Source organism: Manduca sexta, chromosome 25 (assembly GCF_014839805.1).
Source record: "Manduca sexta isolate Smith_Timp_Sample1 chromosome 25, JHU_Msex_v1.0, whole genome shotgun sequence".
Lineage (NCBI taxonomy): Eukaryota > Metazoa > Arthropoda > Insecta > Lepidoptera > Sphingidae > Manduca > Manduca sexta.
Genome location: NC_051139.1, coordinates 8,483,885 through 8,495,625, shown reverse-complemented (window position 1 = coordinate 8,495,625; position 11,741 = coordinate 8,483,885). Strand labels below are relative to the sequence as shown.

The 11,741-nt window shown below is 32.7% G+C and overlaps 1 protein-coding gene across 1 annotated transcript; it reads right to left on the bottom strand.

Annotated features, from left to right (window-relative positions):
• Positions 1 to 6,476: 6,476 nt before the first annotated feature.
• LOC115448368 (general odorant-binding protein 83a) lies at positions 6,477 to 10,596 on the bottom strand. Its single transcript, XM_030175779.1, has 6 exons — positions 10,499 to 10,596; positions 8,023 to 8,098; positions 7,628 to 7,716; positions 7,197 to 7,299; positions 6,966 to 7,036; positions 6,477 to 6,567 (listed from the first exon to the last, which is right to left on the bottom strand). Exons 1-6 carry the CDS (start codon positions 10,586 to 10,588, stop codon positions 6,550 to 6,552), a joined length of 447 nt encoding a protein of 148 aa, XP_030031639.1. The 5' UTR covers positions 10,589 to 10,596; the 3' UTR covers positions 6,477 to 6,549.
• Between the last annotated feature and the right edge of the window lie 1,145 nt (positions 10,597 to 11,741).

The window sequence follows — 11,741 nt, the reverse complement described above, 5'->3', positions numbered from 1 at the left end:
CATGATGCGTTGTGTTACGTGCTTGTTACACACTGTTTAAATAACGTGCAGAATAGAGAATAAGGCCCCAGAAATGAGTTTCATGGTTGCACGCGTTTACGCACTACGCAAACATAGTCAGTTTCTAATAAACGATAACAGAATACCTCTTTTCAACGTTGATGTACAAGAATATGAAGTTTATTTTTTGAATTTTTATAGCCTATAAGTTTAAGAGATTCGCTTAACATAATAGTGAAATCTGCATTGAACTTCGTTCAGCCATTTTATTTGTTATGCGAAAAAATACTGTTACTATTCTGTTTCATGTCAAATTATTTTGGTATTTTAATTATCTCATGTCATCAAAGGAACCGTTTAATAATGTCTTTCATTTTTTTTACATGTTTATTTGTGCGTTAAATTAATTTCGTATATAAAATTAAATATTTAACAGAACTTAAAAACGTAAAATAAGTTGATATTTACGCAAATCTAAATTGCATTTCCTACCGCGTGATTTATATTGTACTAAAATTCTAGTCCCAAAAGTAATTTTAAAGGCTATATTACAAGTAAGTGCGTCAGAAGCTCGCAGCGGCCGGGTGGCGATGGCGACATCAGTGGCTCGTATCTTGTGCACAATTTGCATATAAATTGTATCTTCTGGTCAGACAACCGACCAAGATGACACACGTCTATGATATTTTCGCGAATAGGTTCCGCATATATTTTATACCTTTTTCCTTCCAAAATAATATGACTTCATTATGTGAAATATTATCTGATGATTGTGAATGTGCGAAGTCTTTGAGAAATTCTATTTTTTTCAGTATAGCCTAGGCCGGTCTAGGCAACCAATCATTCTAGTCAAAATAATAAAGACAGATAATCTAAAATAAACAGATGTATTAGTGCAATATCATAAATATTTTTTCCAATCATTATAAGAATTCATTTTACAAATCTTTTTGGTATAATAGATGATTAGGTCAGAAATTTATTTTGAGATAATAATTAAGCATTAAACGTTACGAAGCAAAATTAACGGCAATATTAGTCTTCATCAGCAGCGTTTCCCAAACGATGCCAGGCAATAAAACGACGAAAAGAAGCTAATTTTTCAGCAAATCATCTCCGGACCCCATGAAGTCATCAATATTCATTTTACGGCGCGCCTCCAAAACAAACACCTTTCCGCACGAATATAACGTAAGAAGGGAACTATGCCAGGGGGTCGTGACATTGCAAAGAGGCTAACTCAATTTATTTAGATAATTGGCTCGTTTCATTCACGTTAGCGGCTAAACGTCGGCGATAAATCATATCATAGTTTATGTTTACACAATAACTGCAAACATAAAACATTACATTACATCAAATATAGCTATTTTATAATTAACTTAAAAAAACGTTAGTTATACTCTACATATTAATTTAATGTAACAAATTTTTTATATAAGTATTATTTGAGACTATTTCTAAATGTTTTGTAATGTATACTAGTCGAGCATATTATAAACAAAGCGGTAAACTGGTAGGTGTCTATGTAATTCGTGAAATGAATCAAATTATTGGGTTCCATTGTTTGTTGCCAGTTTGTGGTTATCAAATCACTATGCTATTACCGTTGAACCTATTAATATTCCGAATGGGGAGCGCAGTTGAATAATTTGAGGGTAAGTCCAGCGTACGCCCGGCCTCGATAGTATGCGAGTCCATCCGAATACTGTCCGTAGCGGTTCGTAGCACTTCTCAGCGGAGTATTAGCATATAAATTATGTTTCATAGATCCGAAAGAAACTAGTTTAATGAACTTAAAACATTTCCAATTACTGATTCGTTTTTTCGTACGTTTTATATAATTTATTAAGGGTTTTTTTTTTCAGAATCTTTTCGATTAGATATGCGTCGATCGCAAACGGAGTTATGGAATAATTTGAAAATATGTGATTTGAGAGTAAATTATTTTCAAAATATCACGAATTAATACATATATTTTTTTGAAATAACAACAAAAATAAATCCGCGTGCTTAAATTTTACCTTATCAAGTACACAACGTCGTGGTCTATGTTGGTATTAAATTGACTTAATACACTTATCATTTTTGTGTTTTTGTGGCAATTTAAAATTAAAGTGAAGGAATTTGTATGAACGTTAGTAGCAGCCAATGCACGTACACGAGGGCAGTGTCCACGTCGCGGCCGTAGCCCGTCGTCATTACTGCGGACCGACGCCAAATTGCGATATCCGCTGCCATGCTGCCGCCGACGCGCGACGCCTACCTTAAACTTCCTCGAATTTCAATTTACTTACGAATCAATCAAAGTTACATCCACTTTGTTCACGTATAATATAACTAACTTTCGCAATGAAATTAAAAAAAGTCTGCCAGAATCCACAGCATGTTCCGAATATCGACGCGGCTTAAACAAAATTTCTGATCAAAAAGCGTTCACGTTTGTAGTGGATACAAATGCCAGTGGTTTCTGTGCGAGTATATTCACAGCGTTCGTTTCACTGCCCACAGGGAAGTCACTCCTGTTTATTTTACCGCAATGAATTTCCTTGCAATATTTTCTTCATTTTTTAATTTTGAATACATTTGAACACAATTCTCCGTGGCGGTTGTACGCCCCCGGCAATCTCCAAATTGCCTCTTTATGTGCAGATGTTCCGACCCTCGGTTTTTCCGTCTTTTGAATGTCGTTTTGCTGTTAAATAACGTGCTTTTTTATTGTAATTGAGGTTTGTAAATTAACTTTCTACTTCTCTAGGATATAACACTACACATTACAATACAAAATGGGCATAGGTGAAGGAACGAAAGACGAGATCACATTATTTAATATTTAAATAACTGTTTTTATTTTAATTCTTATTGACCATAATTTTATGTCCTATTTTAATTATTTTTATAAATCAACCACCACTATTTTTTTAACTGCTTTCAAGTACAGTTAGGTGCCTCTAACGCTTAATGGGTTGATCTTATATTGCGTCATCCCTTTAAATTGAAGGGATCCTCGTTTGATATTTAGTGAAAGTTGATTAGCCAATGATATGAACAAGTTAGTGTCATCTTTAACACAATTTCTAGAAATTGCCGTTGAAAAAGTTTATATAAAGACCAATTTCATTAGCATAGTGATAATATTCTATTGTAACACATAATATTAAAAAAAAAATCTACGTACTAAACTGTGTAAATAATAAATGAAACAAATATGGCTTAAAAAGTTTAACATTACATTTCATGAGTACCGTAAACATAATGTTATCACATTTTATAAGCATAAAAATTATATATTCGGCTATTTACGTCATTTTAAGAACCGAGTTGCGATAAAGTTGTATTTTTTTAAACAGAATAATCAAGCGAAATAAGTAATTTTAAAATCACTCCAATATATATGCTTTTTATGCAAGAGGAAACTGGTTAGGCAGTCTTGTTGTCGGGCCAATGGATGACCAGCACCGCGGCTCGCTCGCGACTTATGATGCATGGGACCTGTTTCGTACTCACACCGTGACGTCTGAGACGATACAATAATAACTTTACAATTCTTATCTTTTTATTTAGTTGTTCATTGTTATTTCTTTTATGTGTACTCGTGCTATGGAGTGTCATGGCGTTATGCAAATAAATGATTTGTATTTGTATTTATCTTAATTTCTCCTTTTATAATTTGCCTCAAATCGACAACGAATTGTGAGTAAAGAATATTTTAAGTTAAAACAGTAGATTTTGTGTGATACGTTTACAAACACACAGACGAAAATTCTAAAAACTGATTTTTTGGCTTCCGTTGATCATATAAAAGCCCCTAGTGTTAGTTTTTCTTCAATATCTATAGTGTATATACATTGGCCTGTTACAATTTCATTATATCATTATGTTAAGATACGTAATGGCATTAGAGAAGCCATCACTAAAATACTTATATCATCAAAGATTAAGTAGTTTAGTCGATTGGATTTCATCTTATCCCATTTTAACGGTGATGTGTGTGTATTACTTAGCTTGTATAACTATTGTGACTATGTACAAGTAAAAAATGGAAAACAAATACAAAAGATGTACTGAACTATTGATGACAAAAAAGTAATCCCAGAGTTTCTGTCTGCCTTTCTTCTTCGGGTAGTCATCACTTAGGTAGCTAGTGAAAGGCTGGTAGGTTAGTTAGGTTAGAGCTCATGTCCTCGCCGGTGAGGATCGCGTCGCGTTATCCTTTTATGTAACCCTACCTGCCAGCCCGAGCTGGTTACTGCGGTTTGTACCTTGTTTTTATTTTAAATTTTATCCTTAATTTAAAATGTCCATAGTTATATAAATAATTTTAATTGTTGTTTAGAAATAATATTAATAATTTTTATACATTGTTTTGACGTATCATATGTGCAACTTTGTTCGCCTACGTGATAAATAAAGTATTTTATTTTTGTTTATTAATTTTATTTTAAATGAATTATCTTTCCAGGCTTACCAATCTTATTTTCACTTCTAAAACTGTAAGTATATTAAATTTCGTATACTTAGGGCCTGTTTCACAACTTCTTAGTAATTTATATTATTCGTCACATTAATATATAAGCCGACCAAGTACAAAAGTTACAATCCTATCTATGCTCACAAATAAATGGTAATAAATCAAGTACTAACTACATTAGTTGATTAATACACCAGTTGAATAAAATTTGCTTGAAATTAGTGAAACAGACCCTTTATATTATTTAAAAAATATCTACATCTCGTAAAATAATTAACAAATAAAAAATAAATCCTGAAATCCATTATTCACGACGAGTGGTTTTTCTACAAATGTTTTTTTAGAAATTACTTCGTGGCAGGTAAATCTTTTTAAATTTAATTTCGCATTTCTACTAAGATCACAATTACACGTTACACAAGATTCCAACTCATTTATTTTTCGAGGGAACGAATTACTACTCGGGAAGCAAATTAATTCCTTAGCATAATACTTCTTTCAAAACCTGAATAAATTTGAACGAGATTTCATAAAAAAATAGGCGGGCTTGAGTGCCCGCGGCTAACGCCAAATTACGTCTTTATTTACAAGTAGCTAAATATTTTCTTCTCACCGAAGAAATCGTGGAAATAAAACGTAAACATTTTTAGAATATTACATACATGTACCTTTATGTGTCGACTGTTGTCTTAGACTCCACTTTGAGGATTTAGGAAAACTGTTCACACTGTGAAAGAATCACAGACTGGGTTTTATTCTATTATATGTACTTAAACTCGTACATATAATTATTATGAATGTGAAATATATTTTTAAAATAATTATGGACAGGATAATAGTTGTTTCGGGGCTTTTGTATGGTAAAAGCATTTAAAGGCGGACGATGCCGCGAACGACGCGTAGTTTCTTTCCAAAAAAAAAATACTCCTCGTCAAATTGGTTACTGTTAAATACAAAGGTAACCGTAATAGACAACTAAGAAATACCAGTCGCATTGGCGTACTTGCAGATATATCTTCAACAACCCTCATGCAACTACACTTATTATACACCCACACACAGACTCAAATTTATAAAACCTTGCATTGATGTTTCGCACTTTATTTTATTATAATATGTAACTAGTATTTCTTTAGTATACTAAATGCTAATAAAACAATGGGTTTTGGACTTTCTTTAGATAATATTAACTATTCAACTACAGTTTCAAGTAAGCGAGTAGACAGCAGTCGACACTGAACAATTTGCATCGCTATTACGATTACAAATATATGCATCGCATCGATACATGGGATGTCATAATCCACACTAATATACTAAAGTATGTCAAACGTAATAGGAAAACTGTAATGTAGACAATATTTTTTACTATTTAGCGGCTACTATTTTATGTAAATAATAATATGTCTCGTATCGCTAGTATAACGAGAATTGGTGTGAATGTTACTGCCGCTAAATAGTAGTATGCAATGTGCAGGCTTGCGTTTTGAAAGACATTGTACTAATGTAATCACTGGATATTATGAAATTCAATAACCAAAGATTTACAATGAAGTACAGTTCTGATTGTTACTTACCTAGTAACGACTACAACAGTATGTCGTATCATGATGGGAATTCAGAGTATGCAGATATAATTGTTTGTGTGTTTGGACGTAATTTATGTAATAGTTTTTTTTTATTGCTTTGTAGGACGAGACGAGCTTGCCGTTCGGCTGATGGTAAACGATACGACCGCTAATGAACAGTAAAATCACCATTGACACCTTGAATTCAAAAGTATTATTTGGTATTCCACTGCATTTGCCATTCTAAGACATGAGATGTTAAGTCTTATTACGTCCAGTATTTATACTTGCTACAATATTCTATAAACTAGAAAACAACGGTGACTACATACTACTGCTTGGCACACGGCAGAAATAGCATTTCGGTGGTACCTACCCAGGCCTGTCACAAATGAGAGAACTACTACCAGTTCAGTTTAAAATAATTTAAAGAAATGTTCATATTGCACGCAATTTATTTCAGAGTACTATTAATCACTATGTTCCTCATAGACGTCAGCAGCTAGATCCTTAGAATAAGAAATAAAACTGAAAAAAAAATTATATATGTTAAAATATAAAAATATTTATAAATTAATCCCGAATCGAGCAAAGTGGCATTGAATTTTTCTGCTCAGATCAGTATGGAATTTGTGCCCGATGTGGCGATAGGGTCGCCCCTACCACATCCTATACTATATATATATTTATTTATTGTTTTTAATTAACGTTATATTTAATATCACTCTGTGGTGGAATAACAAACTATGAAGAGTAGTAGTAGTACCTACTAGGAGTGTAGTACGATTTTTTATAATAAACAACACTAATAGATGGGTTGCCGTATTTTGTTCACATTACTGTTTAAGCTAAACAATTCAATAAGCCTTTAGATTTTTCTGTTTTCAATATTGCTTAATAGGTATTAAAAGTGAGAAACAACTTACCTCGGGGTCCTTTTCGTAAGTGCATTTATGAACGTCAAAAGACCTCTGACATTTGTCCTTTTCTGGAGTGTCTATAAAATAAAAGAAAAATATTCCTTTCACCTCGAACATGTCTTAAGTGTAGGTAATCATAATTAGATAATCATGAAACTAGAAATTTTCTATCAGTACTGACTTACTAAGTATGACTTAATTTATTAGCTTGAATATTTATGTTTTAATACTGTTTACCTAGATGATTACAGGCGAATATCATCTTTGACGCTCTTTCTGAATATTCTTCTGGGATTAAACTGACCAGCATATCATAATCGACAGTCCCGTCTTCATCGGCCTGCAAATGTGATTTGATGAACTATTGTCTACTAAGCTTAATCTCCATTTTAATCAGATGAGGTAATGGTAAATTCGTATCAACATTAGATCAATCGAATCGAAAAAAAAAACAGTAGGTGTAAAGAGGATTCATTAATGTGGCAATAAACTTAATACAAAAAAACGTGTCTAATTTAAAAAACCTACAACGAAGGAAAAAATAATAAATAAATTAACTGTACGCAAACAGATGAATTGAATTAAAAATAAATTAAATGCTTGTTTGTATCTAATTTCGTGTAGCGACAGGGGTGGAGAGAGAAACAAACAAAACGCAGATAACTCACAAGGCCGGCAACCTCCAGAAGGCAAAACATATAGCACTTCAATTTCACGTCCTCCTTAAATATGCCGTTTTCGCAATTCGCTATATCCTCTGGGGACAAGTAAGAATAAAGACCCTTTAATGTACGGAAACAGACATTATATTTGAAAACAACAGTAGTTGAATTTAAGTCGAGACAACATTCTTTTGACATTGTTTCTATACAAAAACATATTAGGATTATATAAAACCTTTTACTGGAGGCAGAGTATTGATGTGAAGATAAAAATATATTATGTGCCTATTCTGATCACAGTGTAAGACTGTTGTGCGAAGCTAAACCGTGCCGATTGTTTCGCGTCATTCGCATGCTAACATGGAACAAAGGAAAAATGAAAGTTTCTTTTGAGTACTCACCCTCAGAGACCCCGGTTTTACCGACACACTCGTCGTGGACTGTTTGTATTATTTCTTTGATTTCCTCACTGAAAACCTGAAACATATTTCCTTATTGTAACCAATTTCAACATTCTTAAATTTTCTGATCACAAGTGTTTGAACTTTTCTTGAGATACTAAAGTAAATTGCAATTAATTCCGTATTAATTAATGTTGTTTTTTTACTTCGCAAATATACCTACCTACCTAGTTTTTTTATTTTTGGTTAACGTATTTAATGGCTTGTTTGTTTTTTTAACTTATAAAAACAGTAAAAACGTAGAAAACACAGTATTTTTTTTTGTATGAGCACTAAAATATTTTAATCCACATGCGTATACGAGTATCATAGGGGAAATAAGTCGCTTCAATATTAAAAATGAGATAACATTCTCAAAGAAAGTATTAAGTCGTGATTCCACGGGGAGTAACCCAATGCGCAACAACTTGTATCATAATGTTAAATATTAATTTTAATGGTACGAGTTTGTCTCCATTGTACTCTTATTTTTTATAGCATTTATAGGTTCGATCTTATGAAATGTAATTTTTACTATAACAATATAACTTCTGTGTCTAAAGATTGGACTGCTTTTTTGTTCAACCGATGATAAATTTTAGCAAAAAGTTAAATTCTAAGTTTCAGAGTATTTTTTTCTTATTATTTTATATTACAGTAAGTATACTGCGATACAAATATCATCAATCATCACCTATTCTCCTACTTTGCTTCGTTAATTTAAAGGCTATGTAGGAGAATGCTGCACTAATATTGTTACTTATGATTCTACAATATAATACGAATATCATCATCAATCAACCCTCTTCCGGTATATAGAAATTGGCCAGGCCTACCAAACGGACAAACACTGCACAATGAACTTCAAAGAATTTCGGAGGCAAGTTAAATCAGTTTTCAAACATGGATAGAATTAAAACTCACACATAGCATCACGTATGTTTTTTTAGCATTTCAGAGGCAGGCAGAGGTTTTACCACACCTTCATTTCACCAGCTATGTAAATGTGGGTGAGCCAATTGCCATACCGCACCCAATTCCAATCTCAGGCCCAATATTCAGTAGAAAAAAAACAATATCACTTTATCAACCCTGGCATTAAACTCGAAATCTCAGCCCGATCGTGGAACAACTACGCCACCGTGGCGGTCTGTTAAGATTAGTTAGTCAATATCTGATGCTGGTGTCGTGTATCAGTGGAAATACGAGAGGTAGTCCAACAAGGCTCGGAGACAGGGACGATGCATTAGATATTCGCAGACGACATTGAGGAATAGCGAAGCGCGTACGTTCAACACCGGCACATCCGTCACATCGCACGCCTGCCGCGCCGCGTCGCGCCGCGTCTTCGTCTAAACACTTTATAAACTTTGTCTTGATAAGAAAAATAGAGTACTTTTTCTGTAACTTTGATGTAAATTGAAAATGATTAAATGGATTGTTTAGTAATTTCCTATCAATTGTTTCCTATTCTGTTTTATTATTTTGACGTACAATCAATAGAAACGCTATTTAGTATTTACGTATCCTGATAGGCTCTCTCTTAGTAGGTCAAGTTCTTTATTATCATAGTTAAACTGCAAGGCGTTTGTGTAAGATGTTCTGTACTGCATAAACATAAATCCTACTTATATTATAGTTTAATACCAATTACTTATATACATGTCGTTTAAGAACTTAAGGACTTATTCCTGCCTTAAGATCTCTTTCTAGGTTAATATTAGGTATGTTTATTATAATTTTGGAGTAGTATGTATGTAATAAATGAAACTATGCTGTGCTATTAAATCTGAAAAAGTATGAATGTAATAGGAATGTCAAAATAACGTAGCGTATTTTCTTCATATCCTTCCTATTACCCATTAGTCAAACGTCTCGGATTTCACGACTCGCTTTAAAATAAAATTGCATAGTTTGAATACAAAACAGTTATTTTGTAACACAAAGTCCCGTGTAGAATAAAAAGGGTTGATGCACGTAAACTTGGACAATAGCATGACAGCAACTACTGGGTTAGATATAGGGATGCTTGTTCCGGAACGTTCTGCAAGTTTACCCGGAAAAAGTTAATGTTTTGTAAAAAAAACTATAACTTATGGATACATTTCATAGGTTCTGAAGTGAACACGAAACGTCGTTGTAAACACTAGATATGCTAAACTAGTTAAAAAGTTATATTATTACATTTACCTACATCAAACTAGTCTGCTCTTTCTACTTTATCATAAAATATGTTTTATTGATGACGTCTTTATTTGTATAGACTAGCACTAGAGACTTGCCTACTAGGAGACAAGAAGACAATTTAGGACTGGGGAATATTAAGACAAAGGTAACAAAATTATTAAAATCGTAAAAAATATGGTTCTCAATAAATTTATACATTTCAAAATAAAAATAATACTTATATACTCGTAATAATTAAAAAAAGACTCACTGGTTTATTTTTTGCCCCATAAACGAATCCAAGTAGTGCGAAAACTACATGCAGGGTAGCAGTAATCATAGCGCCCCGCTGCTTCTGCATCTTCCGGATTGAACTACGATACTGTATTTATAGCTGTTAGAATTACAGAGGTTTAATACCACAGTGCCAATTAACACTTGAATAGTTTTGTTGCGATACAAATGACAATCATGATGCGAAAACTTATCGACAAATTAATAATTAAGCAGATTGTGTCTGTACTCTGTAACTTCTCGAAACTTTGTTATATTATTTAAGCTTTACATATAGACTTTGCAATATTTGAATTAATAAATATGCTTATATAGAGAAGGTTTTTAGTACGTGAGCATGTTATACTTACTTAACTGATAGTGTTTTTTATGTAAGATATAGAGAGCTATGGAGATTTCAATATATTTTATAAGATTTGTATTAAAATAATTCTAAACTTATACTAAAATTCGGGTTTTACATGATTCTTACAAAAAAAAATCACATTTATCCAATATTTTTATGCAGTATGTCCCAACAATGTTCGTGAAAATTACCGTCTATTACTGTAAATTGCAAAGTGACAGAGTGTTATGCACCTTATAACTAGTTACACTTAAAACTGGCAATTATAATACAATCGCGAGAAAACCTATACTATTATTATTTTCTTCATAAACGTCCGGAGATAAGTATATAAGAAATATTGTCAAGATTGCTATCTTATTCCACAGATAGGTTTTAATTTTGCGGTACTTACTCGCACAGAATACGGTGATTGAAGCCGTACATAAAGTTCAATGTCAAAGGAGCTATGAATTATGACAAAGTCATTCCCAAACTTTGTATCAATTCATTGTCTTCAATAGAAACAATGGAGCGAACAGGGAGAGTACTTTTCGTCGACCTCTATTGTACCTACTGCATAAAGGTTATAAAATTAATGTGACATAATTAGCAATGTTCGCTAGCGGCTTTCACTCTGTATCCGTCGGAATATCAGTCTGCTATAATTATTTGAAGAAATTTTGTAGAATCACGCAGGGTAAGTATAAAATGATGTAGGTTTTTACTTTCAACTCTGCGCATTAAAGTTTGAATTAACTAATTTTAAATTCTAGTGCGACCAGTTCCATCCTAGCGATGTCTCTCATAACTTATGTTAAGAATTTTATTGAGTACATTGCTTCTTATAATATTCTTATATATAAACTCGTCAATTAAACTTAATATAGAATCA

Coding starts and splice junctions, on each gene's coding strand:
- LOC115448368 (XM_030175779.1), bottom strand. CDS start 10,588: ATGCAGAAGCAGCGGGGCGCTATGATTACTGCTACCCTGCATGTAGTT. Junction 7,717..8,022: donor TAAAACCGGGGTCTCTGAGG/GTGAGTACTCAA, acceptor ACTTGTCCCCAG/AGGATATAGCGAATTGCGAA. Junction 7,300..7,627: donor TTCTGGAGGTTGCCGGCCTT/GTGAGTTATCTG, acceptor TCACATTTGCAG/GCCGATGAAGACGGGACTGT.